Source organism: Mastomys coucha, unplaced genomic scaffold (genome assembly GCF_008632895.1).
Source record: "Mastomys coucha isolate ucsf_1 unplaced genomic scaffold, UCSF_Mcou_1 pScaffold22, whole genome shotgun sequence".
NCBI lineage: Eukaryota > Metazoa > Chordata > Mammalia > Rodentia > Muridae > Mastomys > Mastomys coucha.
The window spans coordinates 217,910,385-217,934,956 of NW_022196905.1; the positions used below are offsets into that span (position 1 = coordinate 217,910,385).

At 44.4% G+C, this 24,572-nt stretch overlaps 1 protein-coding gene across 2 annotated transcripts in view; it reads right to left on the reverse strand.

Annotated features, from left to right (window-relative positions):
- The window catches only part of Smad1 (SMAD family member 1), a 59,924-nt gene that overhangs the window by 32,017 nt on the left and 3,335 nt on the right, over window positions 1-24,572 (reverse strand). For both annotated transcript variants that reach the window (XM_031340422.1, XM_031340421.1), the window contains exon 2: window positions 512-1,086. In XM_031340422.1, coding sequence (XP_031196282.1) covers window positions 512-911 — 400 coding nt within the window. In that variant the 5' untranslated portion in view covers window positions 912-1,086. The remainder of the gene's footprint in view (window positions 1-511; window positions 1,087-24,572) is intronic.

The window sequence follows — 24,572 nt, forward strand, 5'->3', positions numbered from 1 at the left end:
ATTTTCAGAACCTGTTCCTAAGGAAGACTGTTACTTGGGGTGGGGGGGGGGGAGTTAAGCATGCATGAAATACCCAGGGCCTCTTAAAACTTGGGCCTGGAAAGCACTCCCAAAATGTTCAAGTGCTGAAGGCTTGTCCCCAAAGCCTCATGAGTAATATTCGAGGCACTGAAGGGGATGGTGGGACTCGGAGCTTCCTCTTTAGATATGAGCTCTGCTCTGCCACCCACTCCACCCCAGGATGCTGCAGTGCTGCAGGTCGGAGAGGACAGGGCGGAGGGCACCAGGGACTGAACCTCTTCTCTCTACACAGTGATTGCTACAGGTGCTTGTTACAGTGAGGGAAGACTGACATCTGAGCGCTCCTGTGTTCTTTCTCTCTTGCACACACATGTGCAATACATACAGAATTTCCCCCAAATATTTTGGAATTACAACCCAAAACAGAAAGGTGCCTTTGTTCTGATCTCAGCGGGACTCAGGGGGCCCACAAGGGGCCCCCATCACTCACCTGGGCTCTCCACTCGCTTATAGTGGTAGGGGTTGATGCAGACCTCCTTCTGCTTGGACCCAAACGGGAACTCACAGCATTCCAGAGGCTTCAGTTCATGGTGGCTCTGGAGGTCGGGCCAGCGCCACACACGGCAATAAATGACGTGAGGTAGTCCCTTCCGGTGGGACACCTGCAACCTGCCATCCAGGGAGCGAGGAATGGTGACGCAGTTACTCGGCTGCCCCGGGCAGCTCAGGGCCTTCTCCAGCTCTTCCATGGCCCCTTTCTTCTTCTTCAGTTTCTTCACCAAAGCGTCCACAGCTTTCTCTGCCCATTTCTCTTCTTCATCGCCCTGTTTCCACCCGAGGAGTCTCTTCACAGCTGGACTTGTGAATGAAAACAAGCTGGTCACATTCATAGCGACTGGTCTAGTTCTACACGCTCCTCAGACAGGGTGAGGTGACAGCTCCCTCCGGGGTGGGAGCACAAAGCCAACAGAGGTTTCAGTTTCTTTACATAGATTCTCTTTAGCTTCTTAGTCTGTGGTTTGGAAAGGTAGAAAATATTCTTCCAGCGAGGGATCCAGTCAGCACCTGCAAAGGAAAAGACAAGAAGCCGACTTTAAAATGACGTCTAACTGCGTCACAGTTAACTATGTGCCAGGTACTAATTACTTAAGCCTGCCTCTGTACCGGTAGGCTACGCTTGGCTTATACTGTTCAGCTTTACAATTCCGTGACTTCATTAGAGAGGTGCAAGCCCATGCTGAGTTCATGAACACTTGTGGTCTATGATGCCAGGAACTGGGCTACCTTCTTCTAAAATTCATACATTAAAGGCATAGTGCCCACTGCAACCAACTGTATTTGGGCTTGGAGCCTCTGAGAAACTCGCTAGGGTTAAATTAGATCGTAAGGGTGGGTGGGGCCTTGAGGCAGCAGGATCGGCAGTTTTACAAGAGGAAGGCAAGAAAGGCAGCACCCAAGCCCTGGACAAAGGTCATGTGAGTGTTCCGGGCACAAAGCTCCACTCAGGCAATTTACATATTACCACCTCATATGTAAACGAAAGCGACAAGCCTCAACAGATATCAAACTGCAAAGAATCAAAACTCCAGCAACTGACACTCCTAGTGGGAGACTGATGCTTAACTGATAGCAAGAGCTGACAGACACAGAAGACAAAAGTGTACAACTGTGACCAAATGTATATGCAAAACCAATAGGTGACAGAGAAAATTCATTTGGACCATAAGCTTCTGTGGGCAGAGGGGCCGCTCAGTGCCTAAAGCGCCTGCCTTATGAGACTGAGGGCCGCTCAGTGCCAAAAGCGCCTGCCTTATGAGACCGGGGGTCTGAGTTCCCTTCTCAGAGCGTGACCCGTGCTCTGAGCGGACACTGCGGATCACCGCACTCTGAGAGGGCACAGGTGAGTCTCTGAACTTGCTAGCTAGCCAGCCTAGACCAGTTGGCAAGCTCACATCAGTGAGACTGTCTTGATAATGAATAAACCAAACGACCAAGGCGGACAACTGTGATGTCTGCAAAATGTGCACACAACCATGCATAATAAACAGTAATAAGACCCCTCAGTCTTAGTATAGCTAAGAAAGTAACAATAATATTGTTATTGGAAATAACCATGTTTTAACCATGAGTCAAAGAAGAAACTACAATAGTGATGAAATATTTTAACTAAATGATAAATCATAAATATATGATATAAAAATAATAAGATGTGGCAAACTATAATCACATGGACATTTGGTAAAGTACATTTACTGGAAGAGGGGAAAAAGCCTGAAAACTATGTTCTTCATACCCAACATGGGGAGGTGGACAGTGATTTAAGCTCAAAGAAAAATATAACAAGCAATCTAGAAATTATTTCTTAAAGTATACTAGAGAAAATGATAAAAATCAAAACACTAATGAAACAGTATAGTCTCTTAGCAAGACTGACAAATTTCCAATAAAGTAGAAAAATCACAAATGATCAATAACAGGAACAGATTGGGGAAAATCTTGCTGGTCCTCAGACTGAAAGCGATGATCACACATGGTCACCACAGTTAACCTGGATAATCTGCGTTTCCGGCTTCATTACCAGAGCAAATGACCTGACGGCTCCATCTCAGAACATTCGTATCTCTGGAGCAAGGTACCTGGCAAGGACAGCTTCTTAGTCAATGTTTGATGACCGACTTGGCTCCAGGAAGGACTTACACTAAGATGAAAAGATTCCACGTACCCAAGTTCCTGAAAGCAGCAGCTTACCTCAGTCCAGACAGAGCTACTCGCCCTTTCTAGGGAGTCGCCCAAACTTACCCAAATTTAAGTTTTCATTTAGCAGTGAAGGAGAGAGAAAACAAAGTTTAGCCATTATCAGAAGGCACACTTGACTAGTGAGCACCTACTGATATGGTAATTCACTGTCCAGTAAAGCTTCAGGGGGGTTTTGCTTTGTTTTGTTATTCGGTTTTGTTTCAGAACTGGAAAGACTGCTCCTTTCTGGGCCTCTAGAGAGGCCTTGAATTTCTCCCAGCCCCTTCCTTTACCCTCACTCCACAGCTTTCTAGTATTTTAATAACTGACTTTCAAATAGGAGAGATTATTTATCTCAAAATCACCTTTTCTGATGAGGGTTTACCATACAAAATGAGTGTGCTGGGATGCAAGGGGTCCCTAAGAACCTCTACTCTGGGTCTTTAGTCCCCTCACAACAGCTACCGTACATACTTGTAACTGAACTGGACCTGGGGAGCGGGGGCTCCCAGGAAGAACAAGGTGAAAACATTCCTGTAACCCCCATGGTTCAGAGGGCTAACCCAAGGCCAGCCCACAGGACTGCACTGAGCCCTCGTCAGCTCTCCCTGGCCTCTGCCAGAAGGAATGCTGATGAGGTACCAAGGGTAACTAACAGGAAGTAGTAACAGGCAGAAGCGATAGTATAGATTGATATTTGTGTGTGTGGCCCGTAGTCTTAAACTGTATTGTATACTATTAGGAGGTGTGGTCTCTGGTAGGGGGTTAGGATACAGGAATAAAGCCCCCATTAAACTCTCCACAGTCCTCTCCCTTCTTGGGGTGCAGCAGAAAGATGCTTGATCTTGATTCTTGAGGCATCACAGGCTATTCAAGCTTCAGCCTGAATAGATGAGGTCAAGCATCAATACAGAACAGAAAAGACAAGAAGGAGTGAAGAATTATCTCCAGGGTTTTCAGGAAGTTTTCCAAAGAGGAAGCCTCAGCCTGGAAAAGACTGTAGAATTCTGCAAAGACAACAGACAACCCGAGCATTTCCTAGCACCACCACCGACCTCTGAAAAGGGGCTTCCATTTCCCTCACCTCAGACATGAGAAAGTTAAATGTTTGCTCTACATGAAAGCTAATCTGAGAGAGGCAGAGCCAACGTCCTAACCCCTTTTGCCTGAGTCTCCTGCACAGACTGTTAAAAGTCCTAACCGGTCTAAGCTCAGACATGGGAGAGGACCCCTAGGGGTCAGCTGTGTAGTCACAAAAGCCAAGGCAGGAGCGCGGGGAGGCGGTGCAGCATCTTAGTGGGAGGTTGAAGTGAAGCCTGACTGTGTGACTCAGGAACACAGGGAAGGCAGTACCTTCAAGAAAGCAGGGTCTCTGCAGACACCATAACAGTGTTCACCTGGGCAGTCACGGCCTGAATGGTGCTCACCATAATTAAACCAAAAAGACCACAAGCCTTGGAATATGAGCATGGTAGCCATAAAAATACGGACTGAGCACATTTCCTCACACCTACCTCACATGAGGAACTCCAAAGTGAGTTCTACACACTTGGCAAGATGACCAGATTTGTTTCCTTCTGTCCCTTTTTGTACTTCCTGCCTTAGTTTATATCAGAAGCTGACTGGCCTTATCAGTTTAAAGCGCAACATAAAAACATGAGTCAGCACACAGAGATTTCCTTCCCTCCTGTGCAAAGACAAACATTTCACACTGACACCCCCCCCAAAAAAAAAACAACAATGGGGAACACTGCAACCAACCCAGTTGCCTCACCACAAGCTTAGATTTACCTGTAGAGAAAGAATATTCTAAACTGAAAAGGGGGAAAATAATTCACACTAAGATATTCATCATAGAAGTACTTAACGCTGGAAAACAGCGACGTATATATCCACAGTGTTGACTGTTATCAGCCCTGAACCTCTGCTCAGAAACCCGGCTTAGAGAACACTACTCTGAGTAAGTGGGCTACAGAGAGGGCGACCCGTGAGTCTGCCAACAGGGAAGAGCAGCCAGGGCTTGCTGAGGCCGGCTCCCACTTCCCCAAAGGCTCCAATCAGATTCAGTCTTTACAAAAAGGTCTTGAAACTTCATTATGTAAAAATTTGCTAGTCAAATAACACACACAGGTATAAGAGACATCAACACACACACACACACACACACACACACACACACACACACACACACGCATTCAGGTGTAGAAGCTGTCTATACTGTGCACTCAGAAGTCAGACAGGTTCGAGGAGGCAGGAGAGACAGTTCGGCAGTTCTGAGCTGGTGCTTTTCTTGCAGAACCCAGAGTCCTCTTCCAAACTCGCACATCTAGTGGCTCACAACTGGCAACCCCAGCCCCAGAGAAATGCGATGTCCCCCCAGCTGAGCTCAAGCCTCTGTGGGAACCTGCACTCACACGCATATCTCCCACCCCATACTTGGACTGTCAGTGGGATTCTGCACTCACACGCATATCTCCCACCCCATACTTGGACTGTCAGTGGGATCCTGCACTCACACGCATATCTCCCACCCCATACTTGGACTGACAGTGGGATCCTGCACTCACATGCATATCTCCCACCCCAAACTTGGACTGACAGTGGGATCCAGCTCCAGAAATGATAAAAGAATAACTTAAAAAATGGTTCTTAATTCAGAACTTCTCTTATAAAATCTCAGCTGTGAGAAGGATTTCAATTAGTATCACTGGAAGCTAACACAGATATTAGAATATTCATTTTTAAATGGCTAACTTGGAAACTTGACTGTATTCCTTATGTTAAAAAGAGTGAGACTTAAATACTTATAATTGCTGTGTAATTTGCTTTGTGTCAGAGGAAACTAAATCAGCCAATTGCACAATGGACATTTTCTTATCTGTGCCTCATCTAGTAAAGAAACATGTAATTACCTAATTGTGTAAACACTGGCAAAATGAAGTCTCTGCATCAATGCCTTAAATTCCCTCAGAAACTTTGAATAGTCATTCTAGCTTGTATTTTAAGGCACAGCTGACCTCCACATCTATGAGTTCTGTATCTGTGGGTTCAACCAATAGTTGATAGTTGATATTTTAAGAAAATCGACTGTGGGCCGGCAAGATGGCGGTGTGGATAAAAGTGCTTGCCCTCAACATGCACTGAGTTTGACCCCTGGACCCATGGAGAAGGGGAAGGAGAAAAGCAACCACACACACACACATACACACACACACCCCATGCACATATGCACACACATTCATTTTAACAGTGTGCCGGCATGGAAGATTTACACTTTCCCTGAACAACAGACGGCGCAGACCTCTTTACAAGCATCCTTATTGAATCAGGCGCTGTGTGTAACCAAGAGCTGATATGAGCAGCCCAGGAAGCTGTGCAGTTTGCACAGGTTTACATGTCCTCAGAACCCAGGATTCTGAGCTCTGCATATGTGTGAAGGCCTGACTTTAATACGAAGGAGAGAAGGGAAACGAACACTGACACTCATCATCTCAGCTTGGATGTAGAGGCTGGTTGTCAATTCTTACCCTGGCATGGAAAACAGTGGACTAGACAAAATGCATGTATTGAGGGGATAATTAAATTTTCTAAGAAGGTCATCTCAGAAAATGACTTGAGAAAAAGAAGATGGAAGGCGCACACGGCCTTTACAAGTAACTGACAGGTAAGTGCTGAGCTGTGCACGAGGCGGGCCACCCCTCCTCCCTCAGCTCTTACCCTCTGGTCCAGCCCTTCAAAGCATGGTATCAGGACATAGCGATCAAGTGTACTGAGCAGAACAAAAAGCACAGGGTATTGATTAACTCTACTTTGAAACTGCTTAACAGCTGAGTAAGTTATTCAAGAAAAAACTTCATAAAGATTTTGTTTGATCCATTAAAAAAAAAGAAAGAAAGATATTTTCTAGTAACTCAAACCAATTCAGGGCCTGTTTCCCGATTACACCATGCTACCATTTTACACTGATGGACTGATCCTATGGACATATAGATTAAGCATGATCCACAGAAAGCTTATAGAGCTATGTCATCTGTTATTTTTAATATAGAAAACCATCTTGCCATAGACCCTGGACATCACAGCAGCATATACACCTGAGAGGTCCACTGTACAGAACAGCGGTTCTCAGCCTTCCTAATGCTCTGACCCTTTAATACACTTCCTCATGTTGTGGGGACCTCCAACCATACAACTATTTTGTTGGTATTTCATAACTGTAATTTTGCTACTGTTATGAACTTTAATGTAAATATCTGTGTTCTCCTATCGTCTTAGGTGACCTATGTAAAAGGGTTGCTCACCACCCCCAGAGGTCCTGACTCACAGGTTGAAAACTGCTGGTATAGTAGGGGGTTGGGGGACCCCTGATTAGCATCAGAGAAAGGCACAGCTAACCTATCCCAGCATCTAATTTTAAGCATGGAAATTCTTGCTTCCTCTGAAATATTTAAACTGGAACATCAAAAAGAGGCAAAGAGGCGCACACAGGGGCCTATAATTTAACTTTTATTATTCGGAAATAGATTTTTTTAAAAAATGTAATTCCTCACACTCAGAGAAACCATATGCTAACAGAGGACTAGAAGCTGCAGAGTCAAAAGGCAAAGTTTATAAGGAAATTTTCTTTTTCACAGGCTTACTGCCAGGAACATATTATAAAACATTAAAAAAAAAAAAAAACTCAGAACCTGTAATTCAGTTAAGAAACACAATGAGTCTTGTTGGTAAGAACCAGATGGGGAAGTCTGAAGGTGGGTACGAAAACCAAAACCACCATTATAATCATTAGGGCTATGTGAAATTAGGCCACTGGGTTACGCAGAACTTCAGAAGACCAAAGAGCTAAAGATTTCAATAGAGTCAAGCATTTTTTACTTGAAAAGCCAGACAACAGAATCCCAAATCAGCCACACCCCCATAGCCTGACAGAGACAACAGCTTTTGTAAATTAATCTCGATTGTCAACTTGACTGGGTTAAGAAGTACCTAAATTAGTTAGCCACACCTCTGGGTCTATCTGTCAGGGAATTTTCCAGAGAGGATGCCTGGAGGGTGGCAGAAGCCCTCCCTGATGTGGCCAGCCCTTCCGAATGGATTAAGGGGGTGAGAGGAGGAACAGAGAGGCAGAATCAGGAACCCCTTTCATATGGGATCTCTGGTTTGAAGACAGCCTAGGTTACATACCGAGTCTGAACTAAAGCTATGTATTATATCAGAAAGGAGGTGGAGTGTGCAACCCCCTGGCAAATGTACTCCCCTCCCCCAACAGGCAGAAGAAGCTGTCGGGTGGGAAAGGTAAGGCAGGCAGGAGAAAAGACAAGTTCAAGCTGCTATTCAACTGAACTGACATGCCTAAAAATGAAGGCAGACCTCATTATGTTAGGCCCCAAAACACCTTCTAGTAGAAATGCTGTGGTCTATCCCACGCGGATGAAGGGGTTTCCTCTGCGGGCAGAGCCAGGAGAACTGCCTGCTCATTCCTTGCTCCCACTCAAAACAGCACTCAGCTCTCAAGACTCCACTCAGAACTCTCTGGGGTCAAAGGACAGCAAGGCTCACTGCTAACCAAAGCCAGAGAGAAAGCCTAGAGTAAAAGGGAGTCGCAAGTTTTACAAGCCCTCAATAGCCCCTCTGTGGCATCTACCTCAACCCTTCCAATCACATTCATGTATTTGTATTGATGTATTGTGTGTGTGTGTGTGTGTGTATGTGTGTGTGTGTGTGTTGTGTGCATGCTAGTGTGTGCACGCATCCCTCCTTGCTCATGCAGAGATCAGAGGACAACTTTCAGGAGTCAGTTCCTTCCACCATGTGGGTTAGAACCCTGGCCATCAGGCATGGCAGCAAGCACCTTTACCTACTGAGTCCTCTCTTGGCCCCTTGAAACATGTTTTAAAGACTTTATTTCACTGCCAGAAAATTCAGCTAAAGTGAACTCTTGGTCAAGTCCAAGGGGGAAATATATTTTTGCAAAATGAACAACGTGAGGATGCTCAGAGATCACAGGAATCTACTCAAACTTGGGACACATGGTGTGTAGTTTACCTTGTTTTCATTTAAAAAAAAAAAATTCCTTTCCAGAGTTGGATTTTCCCGGTGGGGGAGGGGTAGTAGGTAATGAAAGAAGAGAGCCCAGGGGGTAGAGAGAGGCCAGCTGGTACAGGTGCCTTTAATGTGCACGAATTAACAGCCAGTCTTCCAGTGTGACAGGCTATCAGGCACTGCCATATGGTCTCTCAGAGTGTTGATTAAGTGTAAGACATCGAAATAGGCAGAGAGAGTGTGTGGGTTCCAGATTACCGCTTACAAACCTACAGACACTGTGACACTCTGACACTGACTTCACAAGGAGTGTCCCCTTGATGAATCAAAGAATTTATGGATGTCACCACAACTGGGCGTCCGGGATACAGCTGTAGTTTATATATTTAGATGATCAGGTATGTGTCTCAATGTAGCTTTCATAGATTAGAAGACTCTATTCTCTGCATACACAAATCCTTCCCCCAACACATCTAGGCTTAAAAGAGTGGCCTGGTTCATTTCACTTACATTCTGTAAGCAATAGCAAGTTCTAGGGTTTTTGTTTCTTGTTTTTTTTGTTTTTGGGGTTTTTGTTTTGTTTTGTTTTGTTTTTTAATCTCCTTCAATAATTACTTCTTTGGGTGAGGAAATTAAAGCCAAAACAAAGTTTCCTTACTGTCCCCAACTTCAACCACCAGACTTGGTTTTTCTCCATCTCCTTGACATTTCCCCTAAAGACTACTGGATGCTCATTCTTTAATCAGCATGAAGGAACCTTGTGCAGACCCAGAAACCCCTGACCTCCCCTGAAAAAGTTCACCTGGGTGCTCAGTCCTGAAACGCAGGAGAGATGAGCCCCTTAGTCGTCTCCTAAATAAAACAAATGAGCAAACAGACGACAACAACAAGCACTCTTCTCTTAGGACCGTCATCTTAAACAGTAATTTTACAGACTACAGCAGGCTAAATGGGACAAACTTCCCCTCGTGCCCAGGAGCTGAGCTCTCATCTCACAGACCCTCCCAGGATCTATCGATGACTGTCTCAATTCTATTAAGAGTCTCGAGGCTCAGAAGTTAGGTAACTTCTCTGGAACACACCGGAGGAAGAACCTACACTTCAGCCAATATTTATTGACATAAAAATCCAGTAATCAGCCAGGTTTGGTGGTATTGTACAGCTTTTATCCAGCACTTGGGAAGCAGAGGCAGGTGGATCTCTGTGAGTTCAAGGCCAGCCTGGTTTACCTGGCAAGTTCCAGGCTAACCAGGGGATACATAGTGGGACCCCAAAGAACAAAACAAAACGAAAAGGGCAAGAAAGAAAATGAAAAGTTTATGAATGGGCTTGTACAACACAAGGACTTTAAAGAGCAAACCCACAGATGCCAGGATTTGAGCACAGGCGGGAAGGCCATCCATTGTTTTCCCCAACTCACCGCCTGGCTTCTTTCAGAACACGCATGTCTGTTTTTCTGCTGAACTTGGCAGGTGCTGTTTATAACAACAACCACATCTGTGCAGCACGCTGGGGTCCACAGGGCAGGGCAGCCTGAGCTCGCTCCCTATATTTAGAGCCTTCAGCTCTGCTCTTAATGGCTTAATTTAATCAGGGCCTTCTAGAGGGGAAACATCCATGCTCATCACGGGCATCAAAGGAAACATCTTTACGAGTTATATCCTTTTGCAAACCAACATATGGTCTCACGCCACTCTCCCAATTGTTGAGCCCCTCCTGTGGGAAGAGCATGGAATTTTATTTCTTTTTATCACTTGAAAAAATCACTTCCCTCCTAATTCAGTCAAGCTGGGTGGAGGCCACTTCCTGCACAGGTGAGAGAAATAAAACTTGTTGCTTTGACCTTGTCAGGAATTTTAACATTAACCATTTACTTTATGTTTCAAAATGGAAACAAAAGGCAAACTAAAACCAAAATTAGCCAGGGCCTGTTTTTCAGGCTCTTAAGTAGTCTTTTTTTTTTTTTTTTTTTTTTTTTTTTTTTTTTTTTTTTTTGTCATTTTATGATGGTTTCTAACTCGAAAACAATGAGTCCTTAATTTGAAAGGGCTTGAACTGCTCCTCACTGTGTAGCTGCTGCCTCTTCTGAAGCCCAGTTTACTTTGCTCCAACACACTGATGGCACCACCAGCCCCACTTGGTTGTTACAAAGATTAAATGTGAATATATAGTTAGAATCGTCTGAAAACGGCAGCACATTGAAACATCTGAACACAGTCTGTTAATGGAACAATATGCCAAGTGATGCCCCTTTGATACTACTTATATATGGCAAGTGAAACCTGTTCAATTTTCTTTTTGTTGAATTGAATTCTAACTTTATTTTTTTTAATACTTAAAAAAAGATAATTTCCACAGTTATTTAATTCACTCAACAAACACCAATGATGTACTAAGAACAACTGTAAGTACTGAGAAGACAAAGGCAGTGTCCTGAAACCTTTGGTGCCCATGTTCTGGTGTCAAGGAATCCTCACTGACAACAGAGGCTGAGAGAGATCCCGGAGAACCATGGTAAACAGGGTGAGTGCAAAGGCCATCTGTCCGGAATCATCTGCAATGTTCCAGGAAAGCAGGGAGTCCAACGTGGCTGGAGTGGAGCATGGATGGAGGGGACAAGGGGACAGAGGCAAGCAGGGGAGCAGTCTGAGGTGGGAACTATTGTCAGAAGATCTGAGCTGAGTCAAGATTAACAAGATTACTGCAGCCTGCTGGGCTGGGGCAGACTGAAGGGGACTCCGGGAGTGGGAGAGTCTCCAGGGGGAAAGGTGGCAGTCACTGAGACAGAAGGTGTTAAAGGTCCCAGACAGAAGTGGTCAGATGCTGATGTGTCCTGATAACGAAGCTGCTTGTGTAAACAGAGGGAACAGTTAAGCATAAGGCTGGAGACACCAGTTTAATGTTTAGAAGTTTAAAACCCAGCACTATGGGGACCAAGATACTGAATCCTGGAAGGATTGTCTCAAACCCAAGACTGGGGTAGGTAAGTTAACAATGGGCATCGAGACCTTGAGTGACTGATAAGAAAGGGGGAGAGTAGAGAGCCCTTCAAAGCTGGAGAGTTCCAGGGGGACGGTGGGGAAGGATCTAAAGTTGGCAAAGGACAGAGAGAAATCAAGAATTGATAAAGGAAGGTAGTTTCATCATGTGACCAAAGTGAAGATCTGTGTTCATACCCTGCTCAGAACAGACAGCTAACAACACCAGATTTAAATGCACTGAAGACACATGATTATTACTGAAAATGCAAAAGAGATACGTTATGAACCACATGAAAAAAAATGGATTTTTTTTTCGAGACAGGGTTTTTCTGTGTAGCCCTGGCTGTCCTGGTACTCACTCTGTAGATCAGGTTGGCCTCGAACTCAGAAATCTGCCTGCGTCTGCCTCCCAAGTGCTGGGATTAAAGGTGTGTGCCACCACCACCCCGCCCAAAATGGATTTTTTTTTTTCCAGTTAAAAGATGCGACATATTGGTGTCTCTCCCTATGAAACCTCTTCAAAAAGTCTAAAAGAAACATAAAGCTGTGTCCAGAAGATGTGTGAGCATTTGCAAACTTCAACGGAGTAGGTGCGAAGTTACTTTTAGGTCTGAGCTGGGACCTGCAGGTGCAGGAGCTAACCACTTCTTTTACCAGATTCTTGTTTTCATGTTTAAAACCCCACTAATGAAAGCTGGATGTCAGTAAAAGGTTCATTCTCTGTAACATGAAAACCCTGGCAGCATCGTGACCCACCGGTGGCTTTACATAGAGAAAGGGAAAGGAGTTGAACTTTCAGAGAAACTCTGCATCCCTGTGCTCGTTTAGAATCCACGACCTTGCCTACATAAATAGAACATGGGCCCAGATGAATTATTTTATTAAGCAGTTGGGCTAAAGGATCAAAAATTCAATTTTACAAAATGGCATCCTATTATAAAAAAGTAAGTTTGTTTCCCATTAAATCCTCTTTCTGTCAATAGTTCATGAAGACCAAGATTCTCAGCACACACAAATATTACCAAAAAAAAAAAAAAAGAGGGAAAATATCCTCAATTACCTGAACATCTTCCCAGCAAACTGTCTCTGCCTCTTCTCTAGAGGAAACCTGGGAGCTGGGCACACTAACTGTAGGGATGAACCCTGAGAGCCCCTGAAACAGTGAGAGAGAGAGAGCAGCCAGAGCTCCGGCTCCCGCTCCCACAGAATCAAGGACACTATCAACCTTCCAAATGCCTACAAACAGATCATCACATGGAGCCACTTCAGGGGAGAAACCTGAGTGGTGGCTTTTGTAAGCTGTCCATCCTAAGAGCTAACAAAGGCCATTTTTCACTATATTTAGAAAAACCAAGCTTTAAACATACGCAGTCATAGACCAAAAGGTCTGCTTGTCCCACAATCTAGGCCTTTCTGCCTCGGATTAAGTCCAGTCCTACCTAGAAAGTCCCGTAAAACTTACCAATCAGAAGGCCCCCAACACCGTGCTCTAAGGAAAGCTGGGAACTCCCAGTACCTGCACGATTGCTGGACGGTCTTAGTGCCCGCTAATCCATAGCTGAACAAGTCCTTAAAAGGGCCCCAAAGCACAGAAGAAAGCAAGCAAGACGGAAGAGACTTGCCATTAGCACAGCTGCTGGCTGGGAGGGAAAGAAGCGCAAGCGGCCCGGGAAGCACGCTGGAGCCTGGCACGGGGCCTTTCTGGGCTGTATCTACAGAGGAACACACACGTGCAAGGGGGAAGGGGAATGGCCAATGCTGTCATTTTCCTTGTGGCCACTACCTCTCCTCGGTCCCCTAAGCTGTGGGTCCCTTACAATGGAAATCTGAATGAGGGTGAGAGCGAGGAATCCTCAACCACCCAGACACCAATTCCCTTCATCCCAGTGGGAATCCTGGAAGGTCTGCATTACTTTAGAGTCTGCATGACTAAAACCTGAGCACCCAGCAGACCTGTGGGCCAGGAGAACTAGGCAAGGCCCCCCCTGTTTCCTGAATGACACCCCCTTTGTTTAATGCAGAAGGCAGAGGGATTTGTTTAGAATTTTAGTCTAAGGGCTCCACCCCCTTCCTCCCTAACTTACCTCTGCTGCTGCTCTTTTCTCTCTTGCTTTGTCGGTCGAATCAAGGGTTTTATCAGGGCGGCCAGGACAAACTCTTGTTCATTTTGACCCACAGAGCTTCTAGTGAAGTGAAGCAGGACAAGAGAACGCCACACCAATAGTCACCCAGAAGCTCCGCTCCTGGACCCCTTTCTTAGCTGACTGTGGAATACTAAACTCTTTTTTAGAAATTCATTTTCTGGGCTGACAATCAGTCAGCAGGTAGAGGTGCTCTCTGCTGACTCTGCCCCCAGGGACCTACGTGGTAGATAGAAGGAGAGGACAGAGTTGGCCTCGGACTTCCAAATGTGCACCAAGGCATGCATGCCCCCTCCCACAGACACATAGACACAAATGAGTGAATATAATTAAAAAAATTATTTTCAACATCCTTTATTAAAAATATAAAAGTGCAAAACCGAAGTTACTCGGCTCATTTCCTGTTCTCAAGATAACACTTTTCCAACTGAGCAAGCAGAGAAGGGAAGAAAATTTAGCCAAGAATTTTTCAAGCATCTTATTTTAGTAAGATAAAAATACCACAACAGTCATTGTACAGTCTAACACACAGCTGCAAGTCCAATGCTGTCTGTACTGAAGAAGTGGTGAGTGGGGGTGGGAGAGTGGAGAAACAGAGAAAGCAGACACACCAGTCAGTCACACCACTTCCGTCATCCTCCTGCCTCCTGATCCTCCTTTTCATGGCCTGTCCCTCACAGTGGAGACATATCCCTGGGCCTCTCGCTCCTATAAACCAGCTGCAACCTCATGCTCTGACCCCAGACTGTGACAACTGAACAATCTCCCAGCCTTGACAGGTGAGCACGCTCAGCTCTTCCGCACTTCACCTTTTCTCTCTGCGATCTAAGCACCACGGCCCCAGCAGCTTTACTTTGTTGCACTGCACACTCTTCAACTTGGAGCATTTCTGGTTCCTGCTGGATGGAGGGAATGATGTCCAAAACACACATCCTTTCTTTTCAAACTAGGAGTATGTGTGTGCGCGCATGAATGCAGTGCCTGCAAAGACCAGAAGAGGCCATTGGATTCCCCTGGAGTGCAAGTTACAGGGGATGGTGACTCGCTTGATGCAGGTGCTGGGAACCAAATCTGTGTCCTCTGCAAAAGCAGTAAGTGCTCTTAAAAGCTGAATCTCCTGTCTGGCCCCTAATTCTGGCTATTCTTAAAGAAAGACAAGAGCAAGAGCCCCTCAGTGTTTAATTGATGTGCTTCAAGACTTAGAACAGTCCCACACTGTGCCACGGGCCACTAAGCAGGAAAGCCAGGCACGGTTCATACCCACAAGGCGCTGACAACAGAACACGGCAGATTTCCTAACATGTTTTCAAAAACATGAAAACGGAAGACTATGCACTCCACACATACCATTGTGTCAGGCAGACAGCTGACTGAACCAGGTTGCCTATGGACCAGCCAAGTACTCCTGTGATAGGCCTGTAGATGAGTCTCTGGAGAACAGACAAGATGAGACCCACTGCGCTTAACAGACAAGGTAAGAGGACCCACCGTGCTTTCACACAGAGATCATGAGGACACCCTGCCTACCCTCAAGGAACTCAGTGGCATTAACACGATAACTAAAATAAAAGGCATTACAACAGAGGGCAGACTTGACAAGCAGGTTTGTGTTGTTCCTCGGAGCTCCAAGCTCCTTAGCACCAGCCCTATATTTAAGATCCTTTATCCCAACTTTATCAAACTCTGTAAGATATGCATTAAGCATAAATATACATTTTAGACACTTCAGGAGCTTGCTGGAGAAAGCTAAGGGAGAAAAGCAGGCTGGTAGGAACCTCTTTCCCAGACAGGCACGACTCAAGGGAGTTAAGGTGCGTGCCTCCACACCAAATAACCTGGGTTTAACTCCCTGGAGCCACACAGTGGAGAGAACCAACTTTCCTCTGACGTCCATGGGCACAGCATGGTATGCCCGCATGCTCAAACACACACACACACACACACACACACACACACACACACACACACACACACACTAAAATAATAGAATTTAGAACTCCCTACCGACTGCACCAAACTTCTTTTCCAACCCCTTGATTTCTGAGAGACTACCCCAAGCATATGTGAACTGCCTTTAAAACTTAGTCACAGAATGTCAACAGCTTATTATCCAGCCTTTCATGTTAGTCACTGTACAGTAACTGCACCGACTGGATCGCCTCTTCGGACAGAAGCTACACGCTTTTCTTTCCCTCTCACACTGCACATGATGTGCAGGAAACCAAATAGGAATGCATGGTGTGTTTGTGGCACTGGCTAATACTGACTTAAAAACCAAACCCAACACAAGGTGTGTCCTCTGAGAAGGGGGCTTTCTTGAAATACAAAACACCTCACCCTGTACAATCTAACAACACTCTCCTCAAGCACAAATAAACGTCATCTATTCTTTATGCCAATCGTTTGGATGGTAAGTTCAGTTTTCCTCAAGTTAGCAAAACAAAACAAAACAAAAAACAAAAACAACAACAACAAAAGACATTTAAAACCTATAAAACCTTCCCCCTAGCTTAGACAAACTAAACAGAAAATACACAACAGGGAACAGGGAACAACAGAGAAGATAGGAGGGAGGTTGTTATTAACCGCTCCAGACTGTGAAGCCAGCAAGGACCCACAACACAACAGGAAACTGTAACAGTTGTGATGGCAGGCCACACAACAACTATCCTGAGCTTTTATAAGAGTTCATTTTACTTCCCATCAAGAAAAGCTACCGGGACAGGGAGATGGCTCATGGGGTCAAAGTGCTTGCCTAGCAGGCTTGGTGACTTGAGTTCCATCCCCAGAACCCAAGTAAAAATGGAGACGTGGGAGTGTGCATCTATGTATGATCCCAGCACTCCATGGAGAGCTGAGAGAAGACAGGAGAACTGCTTAGAAACTCACAGACTGGCTATACTGGAGTATGAAGAGCAGAGACAAACATCAATAGCTCAGACACAGTAATGCCTCAAACAAGGTGGTAGGTGTGAACAGATTCCCAAAAGCTGTCTACAAATACACCAACAAACACACACACACACATACACACATGCACATACTCAAGCACACACACACTCACACACACTTTCTCTCTCTTACAAAAGAAAAGCCACTACATTAAATAAAATTAGAATCTCAACATTCATTCTTCCTGTCAACTGAGCTGAAGGTGTTTGAGTGACACGACCAGTGTATACTGATTCAGGGTCCTTCGTCCTAGTCACTCATCATCCTGAAGAGGGGTGAAGGATGGAGAGGGGATGGCTGAACACAGAGCCCATTGAGGAAACACACGAACTTTCCCCTCCACCTCAAAAATGTTCTCAGGCCATTTAAAGGTGATGGTGAGAAGACAGGCAAGCTGCAGCACCCTTCGACCTGACGCTGAGGCAAGACAGAATTTGATTCAGTTGGGTCAAGATCCTGCCAAACACCAGCACACCTCATCTGGGTAGTGCATGAAAAGTCCTTACACCCCTGCCCACTATTATCCATAACAGAAAACCCGGGGATTAATTCTGGATGTCTTTTTAACTTTAGAAGAGGTTTTACTCCACAGGAGAACTTTTCTCACTGATTCTTCATGAACCAGTCTGTCTCGATAACCAAAGCCGCATTATAAGACATCACTGTTATCTCACGTAAATGAGAAAATGTCACTATGAAATCTAATACTACAACACAGGCAGGAGGGCAGGGGAACCTACTTCCCAGTGTGCTAGGGAACACTAGTGTCTTCAAGGCTCATTAATTCTGCCAGCTGACTGAGCCATGCGCATGAGCCCTAACAGCACCAGAAATGTGAAATTCTAGCAAGGTGACCTTTGGCCCCAAGACCTGTCCTGGAGGAAACAGGCTACTGTGGAGGAAATGGGTGGCGTTTACAAGTACCACACACACACACACACACACACACACACACACACACACACACACACACACCCGCAGCCCCTGCTTCCCTCTGGTTGCCCTGAAATACTGGGCTCCTCTCCTTCACTGGGAGAAGCCTAGTGTTGCTAGACAGACACAGGGAGGAAGTCACGAAGGTACAAGGAAGCACACTGCCCCTCCAAAGGGGTGAACTGCTGCAGGATACGTTCCCCAGCCTGTTTGTGAACTGCTCACTCACAAGCTCTTCTGAGACCTGCTGTCAGGCTGTCTGCATACTTGTCTGTGGTGAACACAGACTGACAGGACATTTGTCCTATCTATAAAACATCTCTTCTCTGGATCTGGCCCTTGGTGGCACTTCTAGAAGGCCTGGCAGCTACCAAGTGGTAATGCCTTCGGACTGCCATTTGCCAGCCTTCCCTCTGACTACCACAGTAAGACTCCATCCCAGAATCTATCTGAATTAATTATGTGTTGTCAGAGTGGGGGGAAATTAACACTAATGAATTATGTAAAAAGAACAAACAAACAGAAGACACAGATAATTTAATCCCAGTGCTTGGGTGGGAAGCCAATTGAAAAAAAGCATGAATAAATTCAGAATAATAATTTTGAACAGCTCTGAGCAATCTAAATAACTTATCTAGCTCGTTAAAGGGATCGCCCTCAGTTTACCACACCTTCTAAAATCCTTCATCAGCAGCTGTCAAGAAAACGCTGTAGCACAAATTCTCAAACGTGGCTGTTTCTGCCCTCCCTTCTCCAAAGATTCCCGTTGTCAACTCTTCAGCAATCATGGAGGCCATTTAGACTCCTCCAGAACTCCTTTATCTAGATGGGTGAGATGCTGCCCTTGTTAACATTCTCAACTATAAAAAACATTGATTTGTCTAAGCGGTGTCCAAAGCTGAATGCTCACTAGGTGGCTGGTCCCATGCTGACCCTTTCCTGGCTCTGCACTGGTCCCTGAGGAGATGCAGCTCCTACATTTTAACAGTCTTAATATCTCTACACAGTTTTTCCTTTGTAGAACATGAAAACAGGCTTCAAACTAGATGAAATACAAAACCATTTCTCTTTCACGTCCAGAGCAAATCTTGGGCTGTCCTATCATCTCCATTTTTCTGCTAGTGGAAAAGAAACACAGGCTAATAGCAACTTTTTCAAAGTTACAATATGAGTGTTTGGGGGCTTGATGGGGCACAATCTTAACACAAGCCACCAGTTCCCTGCAATGCAATGCGGACGGTCAGCCCAAGCCAGCGTGCGCTCTGCTGTGGCACTTTCTTGGATAACCTAGTTCTTGCTCAGACATTACAGGGTCAGCATTTTGTCATCTGTGCTCCAGATCACAATCACACTCTTTAATGATGTCCCTTCTCTGTACCCTCTCTATATAGTCTTATATTAAGGGACTAGTAGGAGTTTAAGAATCTATTCCCCATTTCCTAATATACTCATTCTCTCCACAATTATATTCAGTTAATTATGCTTTTCCCCCCTTTAACCCAAGTGGCAGGCATACCTCTTCTCTGAGCCTACTCTGGACCCTCTACCCACGGGACCCTTCCAAGGCTACATCTTTCTTACAGTTGTCTCTTTTGACTTCTTCAAAAATTCTTCCTAATTCCTGTGTGTGGGCTTGGATAGAAGAGGTGACTTTACAAGCTGTCTCCTCTTCTTGGGCTTTCTGGGTACAGAGTAGGTAGCTATTCACCCTCCACAGGACCCACCCGTAGCTCTGAGTCTCTCTAACTACCTGTAGAACCTAACTTGGCATCTCACTGGAAATCCTCACATCCATTCCAATGTTTTGCCTGAACAAGCTTTATCCCTCACTACTATGGAGTGGCTGCTTCAGGCTTCCAGCCACTGACACTCAAAGCTTAAAGGTCATCTCTGACATCCCTCTCGTAATCCCACAGCCGTGTAATGGCCACGTCTTCATTAGTTTTGGCTTTTTGTTGTTGTTCGTTTTCCATTTTATCAAAGATTTGACAATCTTTAAAAGAAAGCTTTTACAAAAAAAAAAAAGAAATTGCAACATACCCCACCAGATTCCAAACGCATGACAGAGACGGAACTTTCTCCGAACCTCTCGTTGCCCTCTGCATTACAGCACAGGACAAACCCTCAACTGTCCACTGGGACTGCTTCACAGCCCCATCCTCTCAGGGTCTGTCAGGAACGCCCACCAAGCTCCAACATGAATAAAGGCCATTCCTCAGCTGCACTGGTCACATTTCGAGCTTGACAGTCACCGGTGGTATCTGGCCGGCACTTACACCACTGGAGAATTTCCACTGGACAGGGCTGCTACGGGGTCACTCACCCTTGTTTATCCACTGTGCTCCCTATAGATACAAGCCCTGTGTACTTCTACCCCACAGGAGTCCCCACACTGCCCTGTAATAATTCTTACAGAGGTACTGATTTTTCTTTCATTTTTGTGTATCTTCTCATGAATTACTCTGTTAAAACTAAAAAAAAAAAAAAAAGGTAATCAACATATACATTGACTATAATACTACACCAAAAAAAAGGGGGGGGCTTATATCCCTCTTCTATTAAAAAAAGTTTTCTTTCAATCTAAACAAATAAAGGAACTTGAATTTAACTAAATGAATGTCTTAATTTAATGCCTAATTATAGTAGTTTAAGATAATTAGATACTCTTTTTTTTTTCTTCTGGTGTTTGAAACTGAAAGGAAAAATAGCTGTGCCAGTCTGAAATGATTCCACTCTGCAGAGGCACACAGTAAAGAAACCAGAGGCAGACAAGGAGCAGGACGGCACAGTTTGAGTAAGTAGGTCCTAAAAGTTTCTGAGATTGTATGAAAAAGATATTGCACAGGAGCTCTAAAATTAAGGAAGAGGCATTTAAAAATTCAGTATAAGAACATGTTTCTGAATAAGCATGTAGGTTCTTTTATATCTCTGCTTCCCAAATATGACCATGAACATTCACTGACCCCCTGAACTACGAAACATATGGATGTTTCATTAATGCTGATCTGTGTTATGTGTTCCTTCTTTCAATTCAGGAGTATCTCTAAAAATAAACAGTACTAGGGAGGAAGGAGAAGCAACCAACGCCACCAATTCCCCACAACACAGATGTGGGCTCTTCAAAGAGAAACACAAGGGTTTCTTTCCAACTCTGGGAACCACACAGAAAAGAGATGTAGGAGAATCAACAGGCAAGGGATCCCTGGAGCCTGACAGGGTCTGAGGCTTTCTTCCTAGCGGGGACTCTATTCTCAAATCCCATTTCCAGCTTATAAAGGAAACTGCAAAGCTGAGCTGCTATACCCTCCCAACAGGGCAGTTCCCAATGCCTCCACCAAATGGATGCAGGCACTGAAGTGTGAACTGTTCACGACAGCATCTTTTCTGAAAATGAGGGCCCTGAAGATCCTGGTCATGCTTTGCAGACTAACTGGGCACCGTCTCAGCACACGCCTAAATGATCGGTTTGGATCTGAAGTAGGTGCAGGAGTATTGTGCTTCCTGGTTTCATTTCTTTCCTTAACTTAAAGGAGGCCACTGCAGAGTTAAGTATTTGCTGAGTATACTTCATGTGTTTTTGCTACAAGTCAGATCACTGATGGCCAAATTAGACTATTTCTACGACCCGATAACGGCAAAAAAGGACTATGGACTGAAAAGAATAGACTTCAGAAGAAATGCTCTCTATGTTTCTAAACATTAGCACCACACAGAACACTAAGACATTTCGCCAACCTCAACATCATTTTGACTTATATTTTCTCCACCCTTTTATAGTTAAATTACCCTTTCTCTTCCCATACCTTACCAACTCTCTCCTACTACCCACCTAGCTCCTTCCCGACAGACCTCAAACTTCAGCTTTTAGTGAGGAATATAGTGGTCTAGACAGTTAAAAGAAGAGTTTCATGTGCTTTTTTTTAATATGTCACAACTGTTGATTTAATTTGAACTTTGTACAGCCTCGAATCGCCCATTTCTAATAAGACCCTATTGATTAAATCAGACATGAGGTTTTTCTTTTCGATTTCTAGAATGAGAAAAAAATCAATTTTAAGCTGTAGAAAGCAAACATTTCTCTATGGCTGTCAGATTTAATTGCTACTTAGCTCAAACAATGTTAGGTATAAAAACATCAAAATTATGCCAAAAGAAATTCTTCTTTCTTCCCCTCCCCAAAAGATCCAGGATGTGCTCAGCCCAGTGCCTCAGGAACACTGAGCGTAACAGGAAAAAACAAATAAATGGGCTCTCAGTACACAAAGGATCCAGGTCTGGCTTTCTGTTTCAATCAGTTAGGTGGGAGACATTACACAAGCCAGGTAACCTCTCTTGACCTCAGATTGGCCACTTCGGTAACAACCAATTGGATTAGACACTCTTGAAAGCAGTGTTTAACAGTAAGCATCTTTAGTATCTTCAGAGAGAAGATCTTTAGCATCTTCAGAGAGAAGCACTTGGCAAGACAGTCTCAAAATCAAATAGTGTACTGCACCTGGGAGCCTTATGCACAGACTCACCAGGGCATATCAACATCCTGGATAGGAAGACGGGGATACAGGATGTAGGAACCAGGTAGGAATTGAACCACACTTCCACAAGATTCTTAAACAGCTCTAACCCTTCCTCCAGAAAAGTTAAGAGCATCCGAACTGTGAGACTTTCTACAAAAGTTGACACCCATCCTTAAAAAAGAAAAAAAGTCCCCAAGGAATTTTCAAGAACCGCTCTTATCTCCAGCTGCTTCATTTAGCAGCTCAGGGGAAGCAGAGGCGTTCTGATAAGACAGATAAACTAGACTACTGCAACTTTCTTCAGCAGCAGTGTCAGCTTGGGACTGATCACAGCTACACAAAGGGCAAGTGGAGAGAATTAATCAGAAGAGCAAAGATACAACTGCCAGGACTTGTGAATGCACTGCTTTCCTGGAAAACTGGCCTTCAAATCAAGTGCTGCTTAAACGGGAGTGATGGGAGAGAGCACTCCTCCAAAGAAAAGGATGAACGGGAGTGATGGGAGAGAGCACCCCTTCAAAGAAAAAGGACGACAAGGAATCAATGTGTTTAAAGGCCTGAAAATAAAACGGGAGTGATGGGAGAGAGCACCCCTCCAAAGAAAAAGGACGACAAGGAATCAATGTGTTTAAAGGCCTGAAAGTAAAAGCAGAGTCATGTCCATACTGGCAAAGCAAAGCCTACTGGGTATTCCAAATCAATGTTAAGGATCTCCAGACAGTGAACCTGAGGGTCTCCAGGTAGGTAGGAAGGTGGGTAGGCAGACAGACAGACAGACAGACAGATACGTACGTAGATGATGAATCCAAGGTGTTCCTGGCTCCCCTGCTGCACTGTATAATTGGGCTGAAACATGTAGCATGTATGCTTTGCACTGCCTATGCATGTCCTTATACCACCTAGTAACACTAAGGGCAACATGTCGGCTCCGACCTGAGACTATCCTATGTTATGAATTACAGAGAAAAAAACTTATATATATCATATATATGTTGTTTTACTATAGACATCAAATTTTTAACTCTTACAGAACTGCAATGCCTTGGTACAGAAGAAGGCTCGGTGGGTGAAGGTGTCTATGGCCAAGCCTAATAACCTGAGCTTGATTCCGGGACCCATACAGAAGACTCCAGTGGGTTTTCCTTAACTTTCCCGTGTTGGGCACCGACCTTCTTCACAGACACAGATAAATGTTGAGGCTTTTTTTTTTTAACTTTATTTTTTTAAGTAACAGTTTGATTATAGGAAACAAAGTCTCTCGACGCTCTCCCACACCTCCTGCAGCACGTCCTACACTAGTATCCTTGGACTGGACTATGGTAGAATGTTTGATCTACACATCAGTGTTCGAGTTGCCGGACTTGAGTTTTATAAAATGTTCAATGAATTTGACTTGGGACTAGGTTAGAATTCCCAATAATTTCTAAAACAGCCCTAAACACACTTCTGTCATTTGACACGACATACTTAGGTTGACAATTCTCAGCATTGACAATTATGAAGTCAAAGTATCAATCAACTCTGAAAATCTGAAGAGGCCCCATGTCCTGTATGCTCAGCCGATTTTAATGTAAAATAAACAAACAGATTGTCCATCTAGTTAATTAGCAAATGTATTTTCCTTTTTAGGAAGTGGTATGTATATGCATATGTATGTGGATATATAATGTATACTAAAGAATTACATTCCACCATGTGGGTTCTGGAATCAAACTCAGTTCATCGGCCTTACTGACACACCGACCCATCCTGCTGGCCTTTAATAAGAACTAATTATCAGTAAGTATTTGGTTTGTAGACCAACAGACTTTGTATACTCAGGTCACAGAAAATTTCCTTGTGCATGAGAGAGTTCAAGAGGAAAAAGTTTACAAAGCAAACAAACAAAACAGAAAACCAATAAAACAGAGTTAAGAATGAGGCTTAGGCTGTCAGACGGCTTCATTCGTATTCCTGCTTAGACTGTAAATCCTAAGAACTTGCCAGCTGTGTGGCCTGAAGCAACACACAGTCACTCTGCCTCAGTTTCTTTATCTGTAAGATGGGGACAACACTCTTCTGGAAGTTCCAGGGCTTAAATAAGTTATAACCGCCATAAACAATGCCTGGCACACAGTAAAAAACTCAGAAAGAGAGAAAAAAAAACTATAATAATTTCCATCTACCTAGTGCTCCAAATCATGGTCACAAAGGACAAACAGGTTCTACTGAAAAGCCAACTTCATTTTAACCATTGTCTTCAAGCACCATCC